Source organism: Anabas testudineus, chromosome 16 (assembly GCF_900324465.2).
Source record: "Anabas testudineus chromosome 16, fAnaTes1.2, whole genome shotgun sequence".
Classification (NCBI taxonomy): domain Eukaryota; kingdom Metazoa; phylum Chordata; class Actinopteri; order Anabantiformes; family Anabantidae; genus Anabas; species Anabas testudineus.
Genome location: NC_046625.1, coordinates 20902741 through 20929729, shown reverse-complemented (window position 1 = coordinate 20929729; position 26989 = coordinate 20902741). Strand labels below are relative to the sequence as shown.

General features: G+C 39.5%; 1 protein-coding gene across 1 annotated transcript in view; it reads right to left on the bottom strand.

Annotated features, from left to right (window-relative positions):
- Positions 1–26989, bottom strand: part of LOC113170474 (vacuolar protein sorting-associated protein 13B) — a 278722-nt gene that overhangs the window by 185658 nt on the left and 66075 nt on the right. The window contains 2 exon segments of the mRNA XM_026372581.1: positions 16144–16323; positions 17118–17252. Coding sequence (XP_026228366.1) covers positions 16144–16323; positions 17118–17252 — 315 coding nt within the window.

The window sequence follows — 26989 nt, the reverse complement described above, 5'->3', positions numbered from 1 at the left end:
ACCAAGTGAAGGGATCTGTTGGATGTCATGATAAGACATCTTCTTTTTAACAAGATTTGCTTGGCTCTGACCCCGAGATTACACTAGATTACACTAGATTTAGGCATACAGAATAGATTATGGTAAATAGCAAGTTCTAAAATAATAAATATATGTATATTTAGATACATTTATTATCCAAATTGTCTGTGCTTTGCTTAGGGTGTACCTCTGGCTTCTGGGCTCTGTGACCACAGAGGAAGCTCCTGTGAAGATTTCTGATAGCAAAGAAGGATTGGTGGCTGATAAGAGAGGTGTGAACAGCAGTGTAAGCTTGTCACTGCGGGGGGCTAGAATGACAGGCCATCAGAGGTTAAAGGGTTAGCAGGCGATAAAGCTGGACATCACAGACCTAGGTAGTGTTTGACCTACCTGTCATCACGGACATCTTTCTTGATTTGTTTTGGGATTTATTGCACCATTGCTTTAATGAATATTATGTTTTTTTTCAATTTACATTTCACAAAATCTTTTCTGCTATAATCACTGTTTAAAAATAAAACTGTTCAGTCAGCATAACTGGAATTGACAGTACTCTATACACAGTTCACGTAAGGGGTTGCTTATGGGGCGAAGTGAAGGTATGGGCCACAGGCAGTGACTGTTTTAATATTCTGTGTGTTTAATATTTAAATGTTTGACCACAACTGACCTATCTCATACTTTAGAAAAAATAAACAGTACCTTTGGCATGTTCAAATGTTTGGGCATCTTATTAAGGCAGTGCTATTAGGAGTAGCCCTACTTTGGCAAATATCACAGCTTGCAAATGCTTATTGTAGACAGCTGAGAGCCAATCTCCTTGTCAATCAGGTTTTGACATGTTTCTAGGATGACATCACAGCATGTTGCATGTTAAAATGCTTCAGTTGGTGGACTGTGCACGCCATTTAAAAATCTTTCCCCATTGATGACTTTGCCAAGACAGGTCAATTTTAAATTTATCTGTCAACAGCGTTTGTTTCCAAAGTAAGTTAAGATTCTTTCTGATGATTCTTCCATAGACCATGTTTGTGCAAGCATTGTTGTGCAGTATAAGGTGCACTACTGCTCTGTGTTAGCTCAAGCTTCCTGCATTTTATTTACAATCATATAGGGTTTTGAGTTGCTTCTCTGCCCTCCACACATGCAGTCTGATTCAAAGTTTTCCAGAACTTGCCTTGACTAATAATTGGTAAATAAAAGCTTCATTTGCTTAGACGAGCCTGTGGTTATTGAATGTTACCCTTACTATTGCCTTAAAAAGTATAACCAATTAATGTTGAGTGTTTTAAAAGGTAGAAAAGTGGCAAAACCGTCACAGTTGATACAACTGACATTGACATATTTCTCTGTATATGTTTTAAGTTCTTTAAGAAGTGTATTAACATTTGAAGAAATGCTCATTATTATTTTTTGTTTTAAGCGGGTGTATTCAAGTCTATAGCTAAACTGAGTCATAAACCTACAATGTTACTTTGTGATAAGCTCCCTTTACTAAGCCTCCCCCATCTGCAACTTATCACACTATTGCACCTCCCCTCCTCTCTACTCTCCCACCTTACACCCCCTACACTTTCTGGACAAGCACAACAGTATGACCTTTGACACCTTAGTTAACAGACATTAAAAATCCTCTTACATAAAACTGATGAAATGAGTACATTGGACTGACAGGGCGACTGACTGACTGGCCCAGGGACTAAGAGGGATCCAGAAGCAGCAGCGCTAAAATGCTCTTGCCAACACATTGGAGGTGGCAGTAGTGGGGGGAGAGTGTTGGCTATCACAGAGCTTAGAGATTAGCCTGGCTTATTAGTTCACTATAAGGATCATCCACCTCCTTAGAATTGTCCCACATTGCTTTGCTGTATTGCCTGCTTAGGCCCTGTCTCATAAAGGCAGGGTGTTCGTCTGTCAGACACAGATGGAGGAGAAACGGTGAGACTGATTCAATGATCCTGTAACACAGGAGACCATAACAAGAGCTGCCAAGCTTACCAACAAAAAGACAAGCCCAGAGACCTACTTAAGTCACAAAATACACAGAGACACACACCCACCCACCATATAAAGTGGTTTTGTGCAAACTGTTCCTTTTCAAGATCTTTACCAGAACAAAGGTTTTTGCATTAGCACGTTTACATAGATAAAATAATATTTCTTTTGAACAAGCCATAAAGTGACATCATTTGAGAAATAATATGCAAAGTGAATAAAGAGGACAATGGTGAAGTCACAAACCATGGTGCTTATATTAGATAAATTTGCTGATTGTACTAAGGCTATTTCTAAGTCAAACTCCAGTGCAGTAGCCTCCAGGTTAGAGGTCAACTAGTTAAAAAACCAACTGGATTTCTATGAAATGCACTTAATGTGTGTTTTGTCAAACTACATTGTTAACATAAATATTTCTTGGTAGAAAACAATTTATCAAGAGAAAGCACAACATCAATCGAAGCCAAGTTGTTTTACAGCTATGTTGTCTAAAATCTATTAGCATTATCTCTCAAAGATGTTATTTAATAAGTAAGCACACAGTCATATCCAATTTTCTATATGAGGTAACAGGGCCCTGTGTATTCTGGCCTACTGCATGCGCCACACATGTAGACAAGTCATCTATCTTCCTGTGTGAAGAAGCAGAGTGGATTTAGTGTGTGCACCTGGCCAGGGATCTTCTGCCTGTCCAAAAACCAGACCTTACAGTGACACTTGAAAACAGAGCAGAGTCATTCAGCAGTCAATCAACAGCCTAACTCCCCCCCACCACCACCACCACCACCACCACAAAATAACCACACATTTCTCATTCCTCAAGCTCACACAGTCAGACAACAGCAGGGGGCATTAAGTGTGCCCCAGTGCTTTCATCTCCGCTTCAATCAGGTAAATAATCTGCCTGCTGGTAACTGGCTAGTGTGCCTCCTAATTTAGGGGGGATTATTCCTTTTGCTCCCTCAGCAGGACAGAAAGTGCTGGAAACACTATCAGGAACATCTTGATAACAGAACAGCTCTGAACTGAATTGTTCACATTGGTCTAAAATACTACCAGACAGAGACATATATCCATGAAAATAGTGCAACAATGCATTCATATTGTCACGCTTTAAATCTATGTTAGAAGTTTTGGCTTTCCCAGGCATTCCGGAGAAGCAAGACCCTAATGGTGCTGTCAACCGTTGACTCTGAGCAAGCTAAATCTGCACCTTGGCCGTGGAGGTCAGTGTCACAGAAGCTACGATGTAGCCCCTAGGCTCTGTGTCAAACCTCTCCACCATCACCCCTAACATGACCACCACCAGTTCAGATGGTCTGTGCAATCTGAAAACTGATTACGCTAATACACAATGTGTGTACAGACACACATTAGCAGCAGTTTTCAAAACAATTTTTAATTTTGGTAGTGAATGTGTTGCCAAATTTGACTTTCTCTATCTCCATTTCTCTTTTACACACTATTCTTGATAGGACATTGGTGCAAATGTAAAAAATGTGTTTATGAAACATATTACAACAAAATGACAACTGTTTCATTATGAGTAGAACTCTTTCTGACCTTATTACTGCTTCTCCTGTGAAAATTTAAGAAATCCCAAGGAAGCAAAAGGCACCAGTACCAGTTGAATGATAATACAACTGACAAGATCCAAAGTGATAAATATAAGTGATATACAAGCTGAAGTAATGGCACATTAGTCACTTGTGCCTATCTGAAACCTGATGATGTAAAAGAGAGAGGAAGAAAAAGGGTAAAAAAAGAGGCAAACACATAGAAAGCAAAAGTAGAGAGTGCATAGAGTTAGAGAATGACAACTGGTCATAAAACCTTAGTCGAGTTGAAAATGACCAGTTACAAGGCCTTGTGTGCCCTTCAGAAACAATCAGGATCAGATTACTAGGAGAGGCCCAAGGGTGCAGGATGCTCTCCTTACCCAAGAGACCATAACTCACTCTCAGCCAGAGCCTCTGTCACTGGAGTCTGCACTGGTTTCACCTTCGAAATCTGTTCCCATTGACAACTACCATTAACATTCCTGCTCAGACTGGCATAAGAATGAAGGACGGTTATGTGTGCACACCTTTTATAAACTGCATGGACAAATGATTTGTTGATCTCATTGTTATCACACTGTGAAGACATTTTGGTTTATCCTCAAAAAGGTGTTTTGAGGATTAACACTTGATTTCAGGGTTAAGATTATAATTAATTCACCAAATTTGTTTGGTTATGGTCATGTTCAGTTATGATGTTTATGGTTAGGGGCTAGGGAATGTGTTATGTAAATACTGAGCGTCCTCACAACTATAGAAAGACACAACTGTGTGTATGAGAGGGAGGGGGGTCCAGAGAGAGGGCAAAAGGGTGTGATGACACAAGTAAAGAGCAGAGAGAGTGATTGAGAAAGGGATCTGGACCTGTTCTGTATACTCCACTGAGTGCAGAAGGACACACTAAATCACTGACAAATAATACCACTTAAAGGTCTTCACTGGTGTTGCTAAGATCTTATGTCGGTTTAGAAAAAGAGAGGGTTAGGGTAGGGAGAGTGTGTGTGTGTGTGTGTGTGTGTGTGTGTGTGTGTGTGTGTGTGTGTGTAAGAGAGAGAGAGGGCAGAAAGCACATAAAAACAGTAACCACTCTAAGGAAGCTCAAAGAAAAACAAGACGAGTCGTGGTTCTTGAGCAGACACAGATTCATCAAGGGCTAACCCTGCGCTCCCAGGTCAGCAATGGGTAGGGTGACACAAACCAGGCTACTGAGCACAAGCCATTATTGATCAGGAGTGAGCTAAACCACTACGGTCACACTGTAACACCAAGGTTAATGTAGTGCTCTATGTGCTTAACAATTTGATACCTATCAAACTTAAGGAATTCTTCTTCTTGTGAAACTGTTAACTAGGGCCAAAGATCTTTCAAAACATTTTGGAAAAAATGTCTTAATTAAATTCAAAACTTTTATTTAAAGCTCTAAGATTCTATAAAAAGATTTTAACAAAGGTTTTTGGGATACATTTGGACCAGACAGTGCTTATTATTTTCAGAGTTCTTCTGTAGTTAATGTGTGAGTAGATAGTATAAGCATACGTGAATGTGTGTACAATTATTTTAATTCCATAAAACAAAAATGATTTGTGAAAACACACTGTTTGTGCATCTCATGACATGCGGATTAGTCAGTTAATGACTATCCAGTGGGAGAAGTGGATGGAAATTAGAAGCTTGTTAATGCCATCTATGTTCATTGTTAAGGGTGTATAGATCAATGTTGAAAAGTGAAGTATAGTTATAGCATGTGATTTGATTAAACAGTACCTTGCAGGTGATGTGAAATTGTGATGCATAAAAAACTGAATTTGATCTAAAATCTTTCCCAACACATCACTGTCATTTTGGCAAAGGTGAATTCACACCGTGTTGGTAGTTGTTGCTGTGTGATCTAACAGAGACTGAAGAAAAAGAGAGCTCTGCATACAAACAAAGAAGAAGTACAAAAATCTAAGGAAGGAGGAACTTCTCCAAAATTATACATATAAATATGAATGATAGAGAGAGTGAAGCATTCTTCAGTCTGTCTGTCATTGGGACAAATCACAGCAGATTTGGATGCCTGACAGAAATACACTTCAAACAACAGGAGACCAGCATATGCAGCAGACATAAGTTTGCAGAATGCACTTTTAGTTTTTCCTCGTCTACTAAGGCACACTCATTGCTGTCTCCAACAGTGTTTCTGAACACAAGACAAACCCAAAAAAGGCCAAAGACCTTTTAATTATGTGTGTGTGAATGAGAGTGTGTAAGAATAAGCCAGTTATATGGGAGAATTCAACATTAGTGTGGGCTGTGTCACATTCCATTCTTGACTGAGTCTCACTAAAGCCCCCACCCCCAAGTCTGGTTCCTACCGGCTGATTCTGTTAATTACTTTGCCTTTTTTATTCTGTGAGAATCGTGAGAAATCTCTCTCACCACCACCACCGGCCTGCCCAAACTTTACTGCAAGCCCCACAACTACCACATTAATTAGCTTAATTAATTGCATCTTTAACATAGTGCTCCAGTAATAATCTCCACATCAGCATCAAAACAAATTTCCTAGAAATATAAGCCCCAACACCCCTCACCCCTACATGTTTTTTCAACTAAGCCTTTCCCTCAAACCTTTTCTTCACCTTTTCATCCTCACCACTGTTGCCTTATGTGGGACTGTGCTTAGCCCATTAACTTCTAAAATTTCCCTTTTTTGTTGCCCACTGTGTGCACACAGACTTATTCGGGCAACAGTGTAGCATGGGAAAGTGTGTGCAGAGTGCAGAACAGGGAGTGGAGGTGGAGGAGTGTACTGTAGGGGGGAAAAGGAGAAGAGACGCGGAGAGGGCATGGTACGAGGGAGGGAGTACCCCACAGCAGCTGAGCTGTGAAGAAGCTAATGGGCTCTCATCCCCTTCCCACGCCCACAGTGTGTTTTCTGATGGGCACTCAAGCAGTGAAACACATATTGCTTTGGCTACCGGCACAGAAATCTCCAGTCAGCTTGCTTGAATACTGCTTTGCTAGGCCGATTTCGGCATCTGTCTGAACTCTGGTTAGCCTGTATGTGACTTTAGGACTGGCAGAGTATGAATCAGTAACCAACCTCTAATAATATATGGAGGTGGTTGTTGTTGATCTCACTCATTGCTGGAACAGGAATAATAAGAGATGAAAGACATATGCATGGCTCACAGACACACAGTGACACTGATAAACTAAGTGGTGTGATGAACAGGGAGCCACCACAAATTAATGTTTGTCTCTGTCAGCAAAGATGGGAAGGGATTAGAAAGGGAAATTCTCTATCATAGGGCAACTGCAAAACCACAGACTGTCACATCAGCACATCTGCACAGATTTTAGAATAAAGCATCAAAGGGGAAGGTAATAAAACCATAATCTATGACAAAGAGTAAAAAAGCTTTCCAATATATTTTTCATCAACTTTCAATCTCAAGCTAATAACACAAGATTGAAAGTTAACATGCTTAACTTTTTTATGTACGGTATATGCAGAGAAAGAATACATTGAAAGTGCATTTGATATACCTGAGAATTTGAGGAAACACATTACGTTCCAGTACAACCTAATCTAACTAAACTATAGAAATCTTCTAGCTGTCTGCAGTCATGTTGGACATCATCCCCTCTAATTTGTGAGAATAAAAACCCCAAGCCTCTGATTAGGTGATCCGGGGAAGCCAATTGTTTTGATTGTGCTGTGTGATGTTTGATCTGACTGTGTGGAATGTGGCGACCTTTGATCCAGTGACAACATTCAATTAGATAAGGTTAACTAAATTGACCTCCTCCACCCCTGCTACTCAGCCCAGAGCTGGATAAAGTGTACACAGCTTTGTACGCTACACAGTGAACAAGGGATTGCTTTTGTCCGCTTTAGCAAACAGCCAGCAAGCCAACATACATGGCACATTATGTTTCTGCTTTAAAAGAAATGGTGAAAACTACACTAATTAACTTTCCCTCTCTACTTTATTTCCTAATGATGAATGAAGAATCTTAAATGATCCAGCTGGCAAAGTACTCTGAGTTTAAGGAAACTTTGTGCTCTTTCTCTTGCTTTACTCTTTCTTTTTCCCTAAAGAGCTTAACTTGTAATTACTCATTGTAAAAACTCTGCAGTCACAAGGGAATCTGAAATGATGGGAGTGTATAAATTCTCATCCCCTGGGTAGGGGATGTGGATGAGTGGGGGCATTTTTTTTGTGCAGTTGTGTCATGCTCTTCACTGAATGTTTCACTGACAAACATTAAAAATGGATTGCACCTTAGTGGGAAATGGATCAGGGTGCCCTGGGAATTACAGTACACACAGTAGCTGACAAGCTAGATCACCATTTTCCAGCTGCTGAGTGGCCAAGGGCAAGCACCACCCACACGAATGAGGAAAACGAGAAATGCAGGGAGAGCGGAAGAAAGAGAATTAAATCAGATGCTGTCTCACTTGGAACAGTTCATAAAACTCAGCATTAAATGAGATACACTGTACTGCCCATGGCCAAACATCAAAGTATCTCTACTCTTTTGCAAAAGACCTTCAATCTAATACTAAGTGGGCCTTTTTGACCTATGAAAACTGATTTCTAAAGCAAGAACTAAGCTTTTAAAAATCCAGTGTTTGACTCGCGTGTTAGTATACAGTGCTCAGAAGATATTTTGGTATTGTTCATTGTTAGTTTTGGTGTTTCCATATGAATGGCAAAAAGTTAGCTAACAAAGAATGAAAACATTACACAGGGTGGAAAACATTCAACACATACCTGCATTTTAAAGCGGAGGACAAGATCAAATTCACACCAAACATGATAAGAGAGACCCTCCTAAGCCATTAGGTCTTTACAGAGATCATCTTAATGAAACTGATGAACTCCACTCAAACTGTGAAAAACCTTAATTACCTCTCTGTCTCATTCTGACCCTGCACAGGAGCAGTGACCCTGAATGACCTCTCTTCACACTCAAAACTTAAATCTTCAAATCTTCATCTATCTGACTCACTTACACCACACACCACCATGAGCAAACTCTCTAAATGTATAGGTAATAAACTATAGTATGTTTATTTCATAGATTAATACTTGTTAATGATATTTGTTCTGGTGCTGTTTGATTTGTAATAATGTAATGTCTTGTTAGCTGTATAATATTTCATACCCCGTGACTGCCCAATCTATTTGGTGTATTCTGTTGCTTTACTACTACAATGACTGACTTCCCTACAGGGATCATTAAAATGTCATCTGCTCTCATCTATTTTCCAGTCTAAGCAAGAACCCCAACCTCATTCATTATCAGTCTGCAGCTGATATAAACTGAATAATACTCAGGAAGTATGTAAAACACCCAGTGCCAAATGGCCGCATGGGAGCTTTGATATCATGTAGTGAGAGGTTGTAGTGGAGGCTAGCCTGAACCGCAGCTTTAACCTAAGTCACACTCCAACCCAACCCCATCTCTACCCTGAGCCCTTATCCCCTTGAATTCAAAATCTGCACCATGCCCCTTAGCCTCACACTCCAGCCAGCCTTTAAGCACTGTGAGAGTGGCCTAAGTAGTCCAACACTTCACACATGAACAGCTCCAGTAATGGGCCGTGATTGACCTCAATAGCCAGCTCTGAGTGGGTTCCCTCGGGTCTAATCTCCACATTACCTGCTCTGCTTCACACATACCGACTGATGAGACACGATGAGAGTGGCTGCTTAAAAGATTATTGTGGAAGTGCTTAAATAAATAAACAAATGGAACAAAATGGTATGGTCTTGTTTCATGCAACTGAGTGTAGACCCTTTTTAATCTGGATGCCGCAAAACTAAGAGCTAAAATCAATAGCTTTGCATTTTAGTATCGTTTGGTCTAGGATACATCCATCAGCCAGAAAGAAAATGTTTAGGCCAGCAGCTTAAAGTCATCAAGCTGCTGTCTGTGACAAAGCCAGACTGTTGATTTAACAGAGGGAAAAAGACCATGATAGATGGATGTATGAAAGTGCAGCAGGCCTTTGAAAGATTGTAATGAAGGAGGTTACCAGGGGTGATCCCAAAATTCACACCCCTTCTACGATATCAGTGCAGCTCACTCAATGGCTGCGCTTTCAGAGACGAGGCAGAGCGTGTGCTGCTAGTGTTTCTATGTATGATTGTGCATGTGCATGCACTATCCAGTGAGTGTAGTAGAAGTGAAGTGCATCCTTATGTGCGGGTTTTTGTGAAGTGTTCAGATCAAAGGCAGGTGGCACTTCATTCCCACCTGCTCTCATTAGTCTTTGAGCCTGCAGACAGGGTACTGTAAGATCCCACCTGTTTCTGACTGCTGGGACAGACACACTCACACACACACACACACACACACACACACACACACACACACACGTACACACATGCACACACACACATAAGTAAGGATGCTTAAATTGATAAATTCACACTTATGATGGAAAACATTATGACTACTGTAAGACTGAATAATGATTATCTAGTCCCAGGAGCACATATTCAGGCCTGGAATATACTAGATGGTAAGTATAATGAAGTTTTTGTAGTCAATGTTAAGGATGTAAAGACCTGAAAATCCAAAACATTATAGCCATACAACAGATAATTGCTTGGCTCGTCATGTTGAATTTCTGTGTACAAAACACACTAGAAACCATTGTAAAATATTTAAATTTCGATTAATAATGGATTTTAAATTTGTTACAGTGCAAACAGTGCGGATGTGTGTTGAAGAGAGGACGTAATTCTGCATTCAACAACACGCCATCTGTCTAATATGAAAACAGTAATTGAGGAGAAAACAGCTTTAATGTCTTTTAGGGAACTAAATATGTTCAGTATTACAGAGCCAGGGGAATTCTCCAAGGATTAATTCCATGTAGCTTTCATAATACTCTCCAATATGTTTAAATTAAGATTAAAGATCACTTTGTTCCCCTATCCCCACAGCTCCCATGGTATGGTAAAGAGATCAAAACTGGAGGGCTTTATAGGGAACATCTTTAACATTTGCTCTGCTCTCAGTGTGCTTGATTAAATGTAACATTTTGAGATCCCAGAGTTCTGAGAAAAGCATAAATCATTGTCTCACAGCTGCTGGCGTGCCTGGGGAAAACATATGCTATCCCTCATTCTCTCTCTCTCTTTTTGTCTTCTCTATGATCATAAAGCCCACCCGACCCGCTACTCCCTCCTCCATTGGTGCAAGTCATGCTGGTGAAGGGGGAAAGGGGGGGCACCTGCAGGCTGCCGCTAACCATGAAGTTCAGCATAAACCTCAGTCAGTTCTTCACACACTCTCTAGCCTTCTACTCCCTCACACTGGCCCCCTTAGTCTTCCCCATCCATCAGCAGTGACAGGCACGAGACCAAGCCAAGGAGCATAGTCAGCCAGCCAGCCACTGTCCGGGGATCAAAATGATCAAGCTGTCTTTTGAGTAGCAGTGATAATTTACACTCAGTGCAGCACTGGAGGTCACTGAGAATGACATGGGCAAAGATTTGTGGTCCTAGTGATCCTTACAATGCTCTCTCTCTCTGATAAGTTTCACACATAATTTATATATTTAATAACAGTCAGTATTAGATGGCTGCTGACAGCCAGTGATGACACCGCTAGCGGTCAGCCACGTCCATGTGGAAGAGTGACCTGTACCCTTACGATAAAGCCTGCCAGCCAGTTGCAGCATCTGCCACACCTCCTGAGGTCCACAAGTCACAGTCCTCTTATAGCTACCTTTTTGCTGCATCCCTCACTGATTTTGAAGTAGTTATTTGGTTCTTGTCAGAAAGTAGAAAATGAAAGAAAAAGGGAGATTACTTGGCTATAGTTATACTTTGCAACTGCCAAAAAATCTCATCATGACTGGGTCCAGCTGGAAAGGCTGCTCAATTAGAAGAAATCCTTGTTGTTGTGTACTGCTCTGTTGTAATAGTAAGGGTTAACGGCTAGATATAAAATGACTACATGCCTCCCCTATATGGATGTGTGCAAAAAAAAAACAAAAAAAAAAACCAAAGGAGATTTTTAAAGTAGAGCTGCTTAGTTCTTCTACATTAAAACCCACAACTGTAATTGTGTTTAATTTATTAGAATGTTCCAACCTCAGCTCTGCTAAATGAAAACACATTAGCCTGGATCTGCGGGAGTTCTACAAGTGTATAGAGACTCCTCCCAGCTGCCACCCAACCCACTCTCTTTGTTTTCTAAGTAAGTAGGAATTTTGTTTAATTCACTGGTAAACAATTAGACAGAAAACAGATGTCACTGGCCATATTTGAAAGGAAGCCATCTCCTTAGTGACTTTACTTTATGTGAAAGATTTATAAAGAGCAAAAGATAGTAAATAAAATGCCACACTATGTATTTAATTATTTAAAATATCAGCACACTGAAAATTTGCATTCCGCAAGATCTGTTAAGAAATATTTCAGGCAGACTAATGTGTCACAGATAAAGGCATAGACACAAGTTCAAGTTCTCCAGAAATGCATGGAGAATTATGTGATTGGCACTTATAATAGAATTGTATTGTCTATTAGATCAAATGCATACTGTAGTATTAGCAGTTACCTTAGAGAACTATGGCTCTCTGAGCTCTAAAAAGGGGAAAAAGTAAGACATGGAGGAAATGGCTTCTGGGATGAATTAAAGGATCCATAAGGAAAGTGCTGGTGATTTCCAGACCTTGTCACATCCTATAAGAAATGAGACAATACAGAGATCACACATACATGACCAGTGGGAAAACACTGAAGACAAGGCTTCTCTTGACTTACAATCAACTGCAGTCAATCACAGCAAACCAAAACAATGAAAGTACAAATTAATGTATACTGTATGTATGTGAAAGAAACGTGGCATGTGAGTATATATATGTATTCAAACACTTTACTGATTACACACTGGTAGTTTGATGTCAATTACCAATAAGCTGCCCCTTATTCTTTAAATAAATGTTTTGGTTTGAGACTAGGGCTGACTGATTCCACAGCACTGCTGTGCTTTACGTCGCTTCCCTACAAGAACCAGAAGCGACTAATCAAATGTAAAATAGAATATAAAAGTTGATTGCGTCTCATTAGATCTTAATGTCTTCAACATGTCTATGGTGCAGAAGTTCGCTTTTCTCTTACTTCCCTAACCCAGTCTTACGCTCACAGTATAATGACCACACTTTAAGACTTTTGCTAAATGGAAACAACAGAGCCACATGGCACGAACAAAATGTGTTTGATGCCAAGGCCAAGTGTTCCAACAATATAGAAATGTCATGATCACAAAATGTTGAACATCTGAGTCGGTCCCATGGGAGCATAGGGTGCAGCTAATTTAGAGTGGTGCTACTCTACTTTTCATCTCTAGATGAATGGGGCGTTGCATCCATCATTCCATTAACACTGCTCTAACAGGCTCTCAGTCACCCTTTGGACAACAGCAGGGACACAGGACATGTGGACAGAGCAAAAGCTTTGATGTAAGCCTGACCACCATACACAACACAGACCTATACGTAGACGCCAAAAATATCTGTGTGCAGACACACTAACGTTGCAGGCTTTTCCCTTAGCAGCACACAAACACAGAAAGAAAAGAAGAAAAGTTCCAGTCTGTTGAAACTGTTACTGTCAAGTCACGCTGCTGTCTCCACCTTTGACTGTACTGACATATACATTCTGCAGACAGCAGAAAGATTTCTGGCAGAGTGTGTGTGTGTACACATGTATGGATACATTTGAAATTCATACCTTGAGAGTGAGGATATCCACGGAGAGTGAGAACCTTTTGGCCAGTCCTCTTTCTTTCTAATTCACCTGTTTAAAGGTCAACACTTCGTTCCAGGTTAAGATGAGAACAAACCCCAGGCTACAATTAGAATGAGTAGACTGAACACACTTGATCCAGGCAATTAGCAGTGGGAAGGACAGTTGAAAGGAGAGGTGAAAAACAAGCAGGGCTGCAGCTATCTAGGACCAGGGTTGCCTACCACTGTATTAAGAAAGGAAAATAGATGATTGACCTTCACTGCTTCTTCTACTGGAGATATATTCATTTGCATCTTGAAGTCAGCTCTGCACCTCTCTTTCACCATCATCTTCTTTCTCTTTGGCCTAATAATAATTTCCTTCTGGTCTTCTGGCTTGTCTTTAGAACAGGTTTTAATATTTAGAAATATGTTCTGCCTTTGTGAGCCTTTTTCTTTGCTTAACTAACATGCTATCTAAATCAAAGTAATATTCTAAACCTGCACACTAGATACAATTATCAGATACAATACTATCTGGGTCTCTGAGGCTGTCAAGACTGGAACAAGCCCCTGTTAGTAATAGAATGCTGCTTTTGCAATCTGCTCGGGTTTTCCTGGCACTACATTTTATATATTGTAATGTCTCAGTCTGTAGCCCTGTTTCGTTGCAGTGGGACACCAACTGGGTGACATTCAAGAAACAATGGGATACATGTTTTCATGGAATATATATCTACTTAAACCATGCTTACTGGCATGATGTGTCTTGCGACAAAGTCAGCTATTGCATTTATGTATCACTGTTGGTTTTTGTCATAAGGTTGTAAGATTGGTGGTTTCTGGGGAACTACCAGCATTTTCTTGGATGTGGCACTGTAGAGTCTTGCATCGTGTGCACTAAAGGATGGCACTGCCTCAGATGGTAAAGAAAATTAGAGGTCTTACCTGTTTGTATGGGAAGTTTCAACACAATTCATAGTGTACACTACTCTGCTTCTTGGTTGAACTTTAAATAGCCAAAACATCTCCACAATACTGAATTTCTCTGACACTTGTTTTCTTAACTTTTGAGCCTTGGGATGTGTGTGTTGGAACTACATGCACTTCCAGGTATTAATCTTCTTAGATAAGGCTGTCACTTGGGTTTTTGTTAACATTTATTGTCAACATTTTCACTTTTATCTCACTCCCACTCCTGATGTACTGGTGTGCACGGCTGAAGGAGCCTGTGCTCTATGCTGTGTTCGTCAATCTAACCTGCCGTGGTTGTAACTGTAACATGATTGCTTCAGCGTAACACTGACTTTTTGTGTCGTCTGTAAAAACATGGAAGGAATAAGCTCCATTGATGTTGTCTTAAATTTCTATCTAGGAAAAGTTATTTTGCGATAAGTGTCTTAATCATTTTACCGCCCCACCCTAACCATACTTACATTATCTTATTACTTTACTACACCCTATACAACAGCTGCTTAACAATAGTGTAGGCAGGTTTGAGGCACAGTCTGAGAGCACCTGAGGCCAGCTCTTTCTCCACCTTGAAACTGACATTTTAAAGTGCAGGGGCCTGATATGATTAAGGATATGGTTTGGGGGTTTAGGTAAGACAAGGCCAAACAATAAACCTCTGCAACTCTGTATTAAAAGTGATGTACAGTTTTGACTTTGAAAACAAGTACCTGAGGTGTATTGTTTTTTATTATCACCCCAGGCTTCTCCTGTATCTGCTATTGGACAGGACAGCAGATACAACGCCCAGATTATGCTTTAAAGGAGACTAATCTTTTGTGGGCTTTTAAAGACTTGGGAGCAATGGAAGGCCATCAGATATAGGACACTGCCAAGTACATCCAAGTACTTTCAGAGGTGTCAATTTTTCCTCTGAGCATATAGAGCTCACTGAAGAGGAGAGGTTTGCAATGACAAACTTTCAACACTCATTCTCAAAAGAAAACTTTGCGATAGTAATTTCAACTTAAAAGAACCCTGGATATTGGACAGATGAGGACATACCTGGCTATTGCTGAAGATACATGAGATACAGTGAGATGTAGTCATTATATATCTAACTTACTAAATCTGGTACAATAGCTTTTTAAGGTTTCAAATCTATATTCACTTTTTAGTCTTTTGGGCTAATGAATAATAAACATTCATTCACACTTGCACTGACACCAGAAACATTTATGTTATGTGTCTAATCCTAATTTTTAGTAAATGTTTTCTATAGGCCTTACACGTACGTTACAAGGAAAAAAAAAACTATGTCTTTAGCTTTACACTATGTCCCAAACAAGTACCACTTGCCATCATGTTTGGGTAATACCCTCTAAATAATCTCAATGCCCCAGTATGTGATAAATGTCTGCTTACTCTTAGATTATACTGTATACACACATGCTATGCAGAAGCAATGGGTTCCCTTCTCTGAGACTGTGAACCCTCAAGCAGGTTGACATATCTACAAACATCCATACCTTGACATTCAAGAACAGGTGCTGGTCGGCGACAACAAGAAAAAAACCAGCATAAAATAAAAACAATGTTTCCTAATAACACCATGATGATTGTGTCTTTAAATGGTTCAGTGGAAATACACTGCAGCGCTCATGTGATCTAGACAGTGAAGAAATGAGTAATGCTGTGTGGAGTCGCAGACGGCTATAAAGATGCGACTAGTTTGTCCACTGACAGATGTGGAGGGAGTGGTTGATTTGAACGGGATCAGTCACATCAGAAGACATTTTCTACAGTGATATACAAAGCAAATACAAATAGAACTGATAAATTGACCTGAAATAGGATTTGAACAGTCTCTACCTGAGTTCCTGCAATCGTCGCCTTGCTGAGGGACCAGAACAGAAAATGCCAGAAGGTCAGGAGCCAGCAAAGATTCAGGTTTGCGGATCTCATTAAGCCAGCGACTTATATGGAGCTCTTTGGTGTCAGATGGGCCCTGAATGAGAGGAACCAGCTTCTCCTTCATCCCCTCTCCCAAACCTGAGAGACAAGAGATAAATGCTAAGATTAATATTGAAAAATTAAAAGTTCCTAAATCATTTGAAACTATTTATATAGTTTCATTTCTATTTTAAAACATGGATAAGCAGATACAATAAATAATGTAGCAAGTTTGTGTTTTAAGATTTCTGTTTTACTGTCCGCAAAGAAATTATTTGTATTTCTACCATCTTAGCTACCAAGTCAAAGAGTTATTCATAGACTTGTAATTAGATCAGATTTCTATGCTGAAGCAATTTCACATCTGTCATTTCAGGTCTAATCAAGAAACATCTCACCTCCGTGTCAAAACTGCAGGTGAAAAATATACTAAAACATTAAAGTGTTGTGAAAGTGGAACATATTGGAAAATATGGGGGTAAAAAAAAATATAAAGGACATTTACAGTAAATTGTGTAACAGTGTGCAATGGTGATTTAATGATAATTACATTTTGAAATAAGAAAATTAACTAGTATTTCATTACTGACAGCTGCAATAGGTCTTTTCTTCTTCTCATGTGTGAATTTGACCTGGTGAACTCTGTGTTATGACACTACCTCAAATAACATCCTGACCATCAAAGACAGAACCGAAACCCATTGACACACCCCAGGAGAAAATGGTGACTGAATCACATTGTGGGAAAGAAGTCAAGGAAAAACTGAGCTTGAGGAAGAGAGAGCAGAGTATGTAAAAGTAGACGTTAAAAAAGTAAAAGAAGAGTCGAGTGGGTCTCACTCTCTCCCTCCTACACAGGCAGTAAAGTTTTAACAGGGCACAGCTGCACACACCTGGAGTCCTGGCGCACACTTTTACAGCTCCCACGGTTCCTGAGGCACATTTCATCGTCGCACGGCTGCAGAACTTCAGCTCTAGGTTTTGGACCGAACCCTCAAGAGTCGGGGACGGGCCCAGAGATTTCACACCTAATAAAAAAATAAATAAAAAAATCAAAGTGAAAATGAAGTGCAGTCCAGCAGGTTGAGCACCAATGCAGTGGTTTCATTTGATTGGCATTTAACGTCCGTCTTTCACTTTTATTCTCTCCTACAGTTGTAAGAAAGCAGGTGCTCTTAATCAGAGGTATCACCAACAATAGGTGAAGTGTGTTGTATTTTTCTTACAGCAATAATTTTGGTGCCAAGGTTAACATGTTGTGTCTTTATATTGTGAAAAAATACAGTCACACATAACACTCTCACACAAAAATACAATAATAATTAATAGTAAGCCCTACAGGAACATAAGTAAACAGTTGCCCAATCTAAATTACTTTTATCAGCACCTGACTTCTTGGTTGTGCTAAAATCTAAGCTAGTCAGATTTTTTTTTTTTTTTTTTAATTGGGACTAAAAGCTGACAAGATCTGGAAGTGTATTAGTAATTTGTTGCATTTCTCTTTCCTTTCCATTGGATTTACAGTATTCTTAAAGGTATTTTGGTTATACTACAGTCAAAACCTGACAACATAGATATACTGTTTTTAAAAAGTGCCCAAGAAGTATACTCTGAAATAGATAAAACTTGTTAAATTGTCAAGTTGTTCTAAATGTTTCCAGTAAAGTTCCCAGTAAATCTAGTTCACCAACTTCAACATTTATGTTAAATAACTGGGACTATTAGGAGTATGAGTAACAGGCCAATATAAAGGATATATATTTCCATATCTACACAGTAATGGCTGTATCTAGCGCTGTGTCAACTACAACTAATCTAACATCCGCATTACATTACAGGAGCCTCAAGTGCTTTTGACTCTATGATCATTCGTCTCAGTGGCAGTCCAGTGTGGAACAACTTTCCATCTGCCATCTTTCCAAAATGAAAATGCACTGTGGTAAGAGGAAGGGGTTTCTATACTTACCAATATAATATGCCAGCGTTATTTCTAGAGTAAGAGGCTATATCAAACACATACTGTAACAGGAGAAGGAGGAAGAAATATCTACATGGCTAAAAGATACTGTGGAGTGAAGGGAGTTCTGTGCTAAACCGCCTGTTGAGAGGGGAGAGGATCCATCCATCACCTGCTACATTCTTCCAGTGAGTTGGAACTGTCTGAGGGAATCACATTAAATTTTATTCCACCTGTTCCATAAGACTTTACTCCTCAGAATATTCCCGTCTTACAATGATAGCACTTCATTTCCTACAAGTGTCCACAGCACTTTTTGACTGAGTTTAAAATTCAGTGAGAGCCTTGTTTTTGTCAAATGCTGACACAGTAAACAGCAAGACAAGTTTGGAAGACAGAATGTAAAAAAAAAAAAAAAAGAAAAAACAATGTTACATGTAAACACATACATATGCATGAAAATGGATTGACTAGGAATTTTGCCCACCGCTAAGTGACAAGGTTTTGCTTCTTTTTTTGGACAAAGATAAGTGATGCTACTAGAGGGTATCATGATGGACATGAGCTTTTTCAGTTTCCTCTCTGCCATTTTTAATTTACATTTCTCAGTATTCAAATCTAACTGTTTTCTTACCAAACAATTTCCTTTCTCCTTGCCAATTGTTTCCTCTCTTTCTCTATTAAGTCTAATCACTACTGTTTAAAGTTTACTTACTTAGGTCATCCAATTTTTGCTGTTATAGTTATAGTTGTTAATCCCAATCCACTAATTCAAAGGTGGTTTAATGAAAAACAGCAGGCACATTGGAAAAAAGCTGGATTCAAGTAGCCACATATACACTGTGCATTTAACCAAGGGAATTACTGGCAATTGCTGAAATCCCTAACCACTGACTTCCCTTCTGTCCCTCCCTTAGACAAATTACCCAGCAACCTCTTCACCTGCTCTCTGAGAGGCCCACCATCAGCCCAGATGCAAGATGGGAAAGTTTACAATCCTTCTCCTGTCTCCCTGCCTGCCACTTAACATATCTGCAGGTCAAATAAAGCAATGCTGCATGTCTCTCCATGGCTTTGGTAACTTTAGTCCATAAGACAAATGCTGTGTATGTATAAACAATTTCTGAGAATTATTTTTTCAATGAACTCAAACTAGAAATTCATAACCTTCTCCTGAAACCAAATTCTTTTAACAGTGACATGTAATATATTCGCTTAAATATCTATATATGTTCTACTAACTGACTACAACCTATCCATATCCCAGATATGTCCTTGTATAATTCCTGTGATTAAATAATGTGTTTATCAACAGCTTGTTCCATCTTAAACTAGTGTGTGCTGGTTTAGACAACATACAAACACATAAGAGACAAATGTTCTTCTTAATGTCCACAGTCGGCTCAAAGAAAAGCCCACAATGTACTGTAGCATAGTTTCCAAAAGCTGTTAAAGCCTTTTTTCTATCTTCTAATTTTTAGACATCATCATAACAGAACTCAGTTAGCATACAAACCACCTTAAAAGTGGCATCTGTACATTACAGGTAAACTTGCACAAATATGCACTTAAAAATACACAGCTAAGCTCCTTTCTTACACAATTTGCTATAAAGGTACCACACTAGAGATTATCAGACTGTATTACTGATTCCTGGGAATCGAGATGATGTGATTCAGTGACCGTTTGGCTTTTTTATCTTTCAAAACATTACTGAAGGAAAATTGCACCATATTAATCTTACTGATTGTTTAGTCAGTCTGTGGCTTGTAGAGACCTTAGTTTTTTGTGTAAAAGATGGAGCAAGTCTGGAACATGACAGGGGCCATTTTCTCTACACTGATTGTTCTTTGATAAACGGCAATAGGGGTATCACGCCAACATATCCCCTTGCACACCCAGATATCCTAAAGGGCACAGTGCACCTGCTGGGGTGGTGGTTGTTGCGTGGGGGTGGGCTCTGGACAATGTTTTGCCCAGCTGTTAAGACCATAAAAAAGTGGGGTACACAGGAAGAGGAAAAACACAAGGGTTAGCAATTTGTTTGGCTTGAACAGTGGTATTCAGTTTGGTTTATGTGCGAGAGACACATTAGTGTGTGTATTACAGCCAGACGTGTGTGTGTTTGTGCATTTCTGTGTGTAACTGAGTGACTGAGTGAATGTGTGTGGTGCTGTTACTCGTCAAGGAAGGGCAGGTGCAAGGAGTACATAAACACACAGCTAGAGGCCAGAGGCTACGGCACACCATCAAACACTGTGAGGACAACCATGGGCAGCTGGATTTGCAATTGTGAACACAAAGGAGAGTGTGGAAAATACAAGGGAAGAAAGGGTGTAAATTCAGTAAAGACATACTAAGGAATAACAAAGAAATAAGAAATAATTGAAAAAGCATGAAAAACATTTACATGGCATTATGTGTTGTGGATGCTGCTTTCTGCATACCTCCTGCATACCAGTATGTGCATGTGTGCGTGTGTGTGGAGGACATCTGCAGATTTGAAAGCCATGCTTTACACATTCTGACATGTTCTGTTCTCACCGCTTTGAGGAATGGTATGGGAAAGCTGTCTCCCTATAATGCTAGAACAGACCACCTTTACCTACATTCAGAAAACACCTCTCTGTGTAAAATGTATGTATGTACAGTATGTCCCCAAAGTTTAAGAAGTACTCAAAGGTCCCACAGAGTATTGATTGAGAACATCAACTGTCACCACTACTAGAGGTGAGACCTAAAGCTTTTTACAAGACTACCATACCAGACCAAAAGAAAGATTGTGACGTTTGCTAGATTTGCCATTTTCTGTGTTTTTACTCAGCTTATTACACCTCAACTCCACTGAGTCACATCAAGTCTTAAGTAAAGAGTTTCACTATTTTTCACATCCTTGGCAAACCTTGACGCTATCACCAACCCTTAATGAACGAGTGGACAGTGGAAGAAAAAAGAAGCATGAAAAAGAAGCCTCAACTCTGGCAGTGGGCCCACAGCAGCAAGGGGATGACACAAAAAGACGTAGACATAGACAAGTTGAGCAGCCAGCTGAGCCTTTAAGTGCTGATGCAGAAACAATAACTGTCTCTCCTAAGTCAGGAGGGGCTGAAGTCGAAACAGTAAGTAGGAGCAGGAGGTCCACTGGCATGTTGCCAAGTACTAACACACAGCAAATATACAGGCGCACGCAAAGAGAGTAGGACTAGACAACAAGCATAGAAAAATCAATATATACAATAGTTATAAAAATTGAATATATTTTGCTTCTTTCTATCAGCAACTGACAAACAACCTACAATTAATAAATAAAAGCAGCATGAGATTTGGTGTTTGAGTTATGGCAACTTCAGGAAAAGTTCCCTTGCACACAGAAAGAAATGCATTTCCCATTGCTTCTTCCAGAAAACGCCTACTTAAGCTTCTCCTAGTATACAGAGTCACTGGATGTTCAACTGGTGTTTGCTGCCTATAATGGTCATCGTATAAGGACAGTAATGGGGAGAAAGTGCTGGTAGTAGTCAAGGCTGGGGGGCTAATTTTCATGATTACCATCCCTTCCGGGTGCTGCCTGTCTTTCTGTCTGCCCGCTAAAGCAGTGACACATGTTCTCCACACATTCAAACCGTGGTTCTCTCTGCCACCGAATTACCGCAATTAAGGAGTCTTCATGCGGAAGCAATTTGGCCAACACTAATAGGCCTAGGCAGAGGGGTTTAGAAGACAGTGAGAGGATGGGGGGGGGGGGGGGGGGGTTGATTGAAAGAGTTATAGAGCAAGTGAGAAGGATGAGAGCATAAGAAAAAAGGGAGCGACACATGTGCAAAGAGTGATAGAGAAACATGTAGAGGATTTCCACATTGCCACTTGTAAGGAGACAATTACCCAGTGGTGAGATAGGCCATTAAAACACAGTTCTGGATGAGCAGGCCTGCCTCTCAATCCCCATATCCCCAGCCTAATGCTGCCCTGACAAATTTGGTTAGCATAAGAAACAAGGGCATAGTAGCTTTGAAGTAGCAGCCAGGGTGGAATGCCAGTGTGGTTCCACCATGAGAGAGATGCTTGAAACTACAGACCGCAGCTAATGACACTAAACCAGCCCCTCCATCACAGAAATGTAACTGTGGATTACTGCTCTCTTTCTCTGACTCTCAAGATCTGTGTCTGTATAACTCACACTTGCACATTTTCTCAGGCTTTCTTCCCCTCTCTCCACTCGCCTTATGGAAGACAATTAAAGAGAAACCGAGCAGATCCTTCATGTTTATCAATAATCCACTGAGATCACTATTTATGTCTCAGCTTTGCAGAGGCTGAATGAGTCTGTGTGTGGTGGTAGCCAAGACGTCACTAAGATGTTGGTGCTGCTAAGGCACTTCAATAGGAGTTACAGTGAAAGTTTATGGCTTTGTGACGTGGAGCTATGTGCTCAGTTGGCACTACTTGCTACCTTTAGATGCGACTGGGCACTACAGACACTAGCACAAGATAAATACAAAGAGGTTTATTTGATTCTGGGCTGAGTAAGATTCAGTTCAATCTGCTATAACTGCTTTAAATCACTTCTACTTACAATTCATTTTGTTTCATGTACATTGATTTGTGTGTGTACATAAACATATTAAACAGTTATTAAACTACTTGATTTATTACTTTTGCTTTTTTATAATACAGTGCTATATGCTTACCTCTTTTCACTTTGTGGAGAAAGTAAAGGCTAATTTTAAATCCTGATCCAAGTCCATATCACAACTCTGGGTATCTGCTGATTGCAAGTCTGATTCAATACCAACATTTCGCTACAGTAAATTTTCACTGACTTTTTGAGCAGCTACTATGAATAAAAGGTTTCTGGTTAAAATACATTTAATACTAATAGCTAGTAAGAAATAAAAATAAAAAAAAACATAAAATTAACAGATTCCTTAAGACATATCATACTAGGCTTTATGAAAGTACAGAAACTCAGTGCGCTTGCTGCTACTTGTACAGCTGTGTTACAGAGTGGAAAATCTTTGCTCACAAAGAATCATTGGCTGCATACACACATCTACCATAGACAGCACTTTCAAATTACTCATTGAATTAATGTACATTATTAACAACTGAAACAGTCTACCACAAGTGATAATGGTTATCTTAATTAAATACAACAATCAGCATTGGCTAAAACTGAGAAGGTTCATAGCTGAAGCTTTGGGTGTGTAACGTCTCTCAGTTTGTTTTTAAATACTGTGTACAGCTGGTTGGAATTCATGTAATTATGATATCAAAGAAAACGTTTTGTAACAACAGACACCCATCATATCTAGCATCACTTGTTAAAGTACAGGTGACGGCGTTGGAGCTCTGGGTAACAGGTCAAGCTTCACCTTTCAAATAGACAAAGTGTTAACTTTGTTAACGTAAAGCCAGTGCACAAAGTACAGCAACAGGTTCTTTGATGACAAGATCAGAGAAAATCTCAGATTTGTGAGACCATGGAGGTTTGTATTGTGGTTTCGGTCTCACTTTAAGATTTGTTACACCCTTGTGAATATTTTTTTACACTGCCATTTGCCAAAATAAATTATGTCAGAGTTAAGCATTAATTTTTCCAACTTCAGCGTCTGAACTCACACGCTGATGTACCCTAATTCTTTTTTATATCCACAGTTTACTGATTTTGATTTGCTTATAGTAATCAGTTAAAAGAAGGCACACAGATACCGATCTTCAGGATCGACTCAGAACGTGTTGTACGACGGAACTACAGTTCTGTTCTGCATCGACTCCACTCTCATTAGCTGTGGACTGTACAGAGTTATAGAGAAAGAACAGAGATCGTCAGGAAGACAAAGGGAAAAGAGGAAGGCCTAAGTCTGGATTGACTTAAAATATCATCACAATCTGCCAGGAGTGGAGCAAGGGCCGTCTGTAGCTCATTGAAGTTTTCATTGACAAGGACCGTCTCAAGTTCCATCCAAGATTTATTTATCGGTTCTCTGATGCTGACACAATGTGTTTTTAATGTCAAAAATAAGGTTGCATATGGATAAAAAAGCCCTCCTTCGTTCCTTTCTCTCCTGCTTTCTTCCTGCCCTGATGTCAATCTGTGAAGCAGACAAGTAGACAGGCAGAAATTTCTCTCAAACCAGTAAGTTACCTCTTCAAAGAAGAATGGATTCTTGAGTGAGGGGCCAGGCCACACTGAAACAGACATCTCAGGGTTTTCATTAAGCTTCCCATCAGTTTACTGACATTAGTACCAACCACAGACTATGAACATGGATCTTGTCCTTCCTTCTTTCACTTTTATTGTGAAGAGAAGTGAAAGCAATCTCAATGGTGTTGGGACTAATATCTGACAGGGTAAATCCACAAAAACATTAAATGGACAACATATCAGGGATAAGCTGATGAAGGGGACAAAGTGATATAAAATTGGATAAAATTATAAAATAAGACAGAGCTATTATCATTGTTGTAATGCCACAACATCACGGGGGGTTGCATCAGACCTATGCTCCTAAAGGCAGTTAGAGCACAGAGATGTGAACTGCTGGCTATGACAAGAGCGAACTTTTTCATGTAGTGCAAAAATGCATATCGGAGTGATACTGACATGTTGACTAGACCTCTACTACTACTACTACTACTACTACTACTACTACTACTACTACTACTAGTCGCTATGCTATCGGGAATATCGGTTAGGTGTATTCAAACATTCTTGATGTCATTTGCCAAAGATGGCGATTGCATGGTGTAAATAGTGAATAAATTATGGTGGTGATGGAGTCAGGCATGTATCTGTGCATATGCACACCTCTTTACATGTGTGAGATTCAATTAGGTGTTAAAGCTGGGTTTAATAAAGAGAATCGATGGCCAGTTATGTCTGGGCACTGAGGTCCACCCCACATTCTGAGTCTTTATTTCCTTTTTTCTGTCACTTTTCCCTTCACACTTTATTTTCCTTCTCTTTTATATTTCATTCTGCTCATTATATGGTTCACTCTCTCTTCCTCTGTTCTCTTTGCCCTATATCTGTCAAGCTAAAGTTATGTCACAGCTCATATATCACCCAGCAATCATCTAGAGCACGTCTGGTGACCACCACCAACCAGTTTCTACCAGACCCCCTCCTTGTCCTAGTCCAGACCACCACAGAGCTCTGTGGCCAGAAAACCAGCTGTGGTAACTGAAATGAAGCTGAATCTATTGCTAGTAGAAACACCAGTTTTATGACTATTTAAATTTCCTCCATCTTTAAACTTTCAAAATGAACCAAATTTATGCTCAAGCCTTCCACTCTGGACTTGGTATCAACAGGTCGGCCTAGTCTAGCTCAAATTATGGAAAAATAAGTCATTAAGTTGATGCTTACTACAGCTGTTATGATGATGGCAAATAAACCAAAACTTATTCATTTCAGTTCATTGTGTAATTTTTGTGGTGTTTATCAGTGACCTAATAAAGTAGGAAATTCATCAAAATCCGCAAACTTTGTACACCTCTTCACTCCACTCCAATTTACTAAACTTTTTAATCAGGATGATGTACCGAGGTTGTTTTCAGCTTCCTCATACAATATGTTGTATAATATGTTGTCTTTTTTTGTTGATCATCAAAGGTGCATGCATTCAGGTAATACTTTTCAAATACAATATTAGTTTCATTTAAAACTATGATGAAAAGTAACTGCAAGTGCCCAGAATGTACATGTAGCTCCATAATATGATTATCACATTTATGAAGCAATCTCCTTTAGAATAGTATCTTCGGTTATATAAAATCCAAAGGGTGAATCCAAAATTATGATATACTTAACATACCTAATAAGTTAAGTAACTAAAATCAGGAAGCCAAGCAGTGCTGATACAAATCCCTTCCACTCAAATATAAAGCTTAAAAAACTGACAGTAAAGCATTTCTACCTTAGGCTGAAGTCTTTGCCAAAAGCAATCAATCTTTTATAAGGAGCTGTCTAAATTTACTCCAAGTCTGGAGCATCCTGGATGTCTTAAGGTTTTACTGCCACCTTACTAATGCAAGGACGCAAACAAGACATCTAATTTCTGTTCTTATGAACCCACTAGAGCATACAACAGTGGGTACCAATGTCTAACCGTGTAGATGCAATTGGAGCTTCAGGATTCAGATGAAATCTGAGTCCAGAAATTTGCCCCATCTGTAAATCGGTTTTTCAGTTTCTTGTCTAAAAATACCTCTATGTGAGACCAGGAGGAAGTGGGAGTTAAACCATTGAACCTGGGATCCATGGAGCAAATGTCTTACTAATTAATCCGCTGCAACTGCAGATCCTAGTTCTACTAGTTCTAAATAATGTATTTATCTAATAATCCTTAATTGCTTCTGTAATATATTTAATATTCTGCTATTTTTGGTAAAGAACTGCCTGGGAATTCGAGGTGTTATAGACTGCTATATACATAAGCTGTATACTAAAAATGTCAGGGTCAATATGTTGCATATTCAATTTTAAATGATTAAAATTATAAAACATTGTTGCTCCATCAATTCGCTCTTAAAAATGTAAGTTTTAAATTTTGTTTATTTAGTTTGTTTAGTAGTTTAGGTAACTTCACATTTAGACAGTCTCAATAGATTTAGGGTTAGAAAAACTCTTCCTTCTCAATTCAAGGAGGTAAACACTTTTTTTCTGCAATGCAGTGTGATGTCAACTGTCATGGTAATTGGCCAATCACATGCATGCCAATGTGTGGGCATTCTTGGTGGATGAGGTTGTAACTAGAATTATGTATTTTGCTGTTTACCTGAGATCATCACGGCCATGAATAAAAT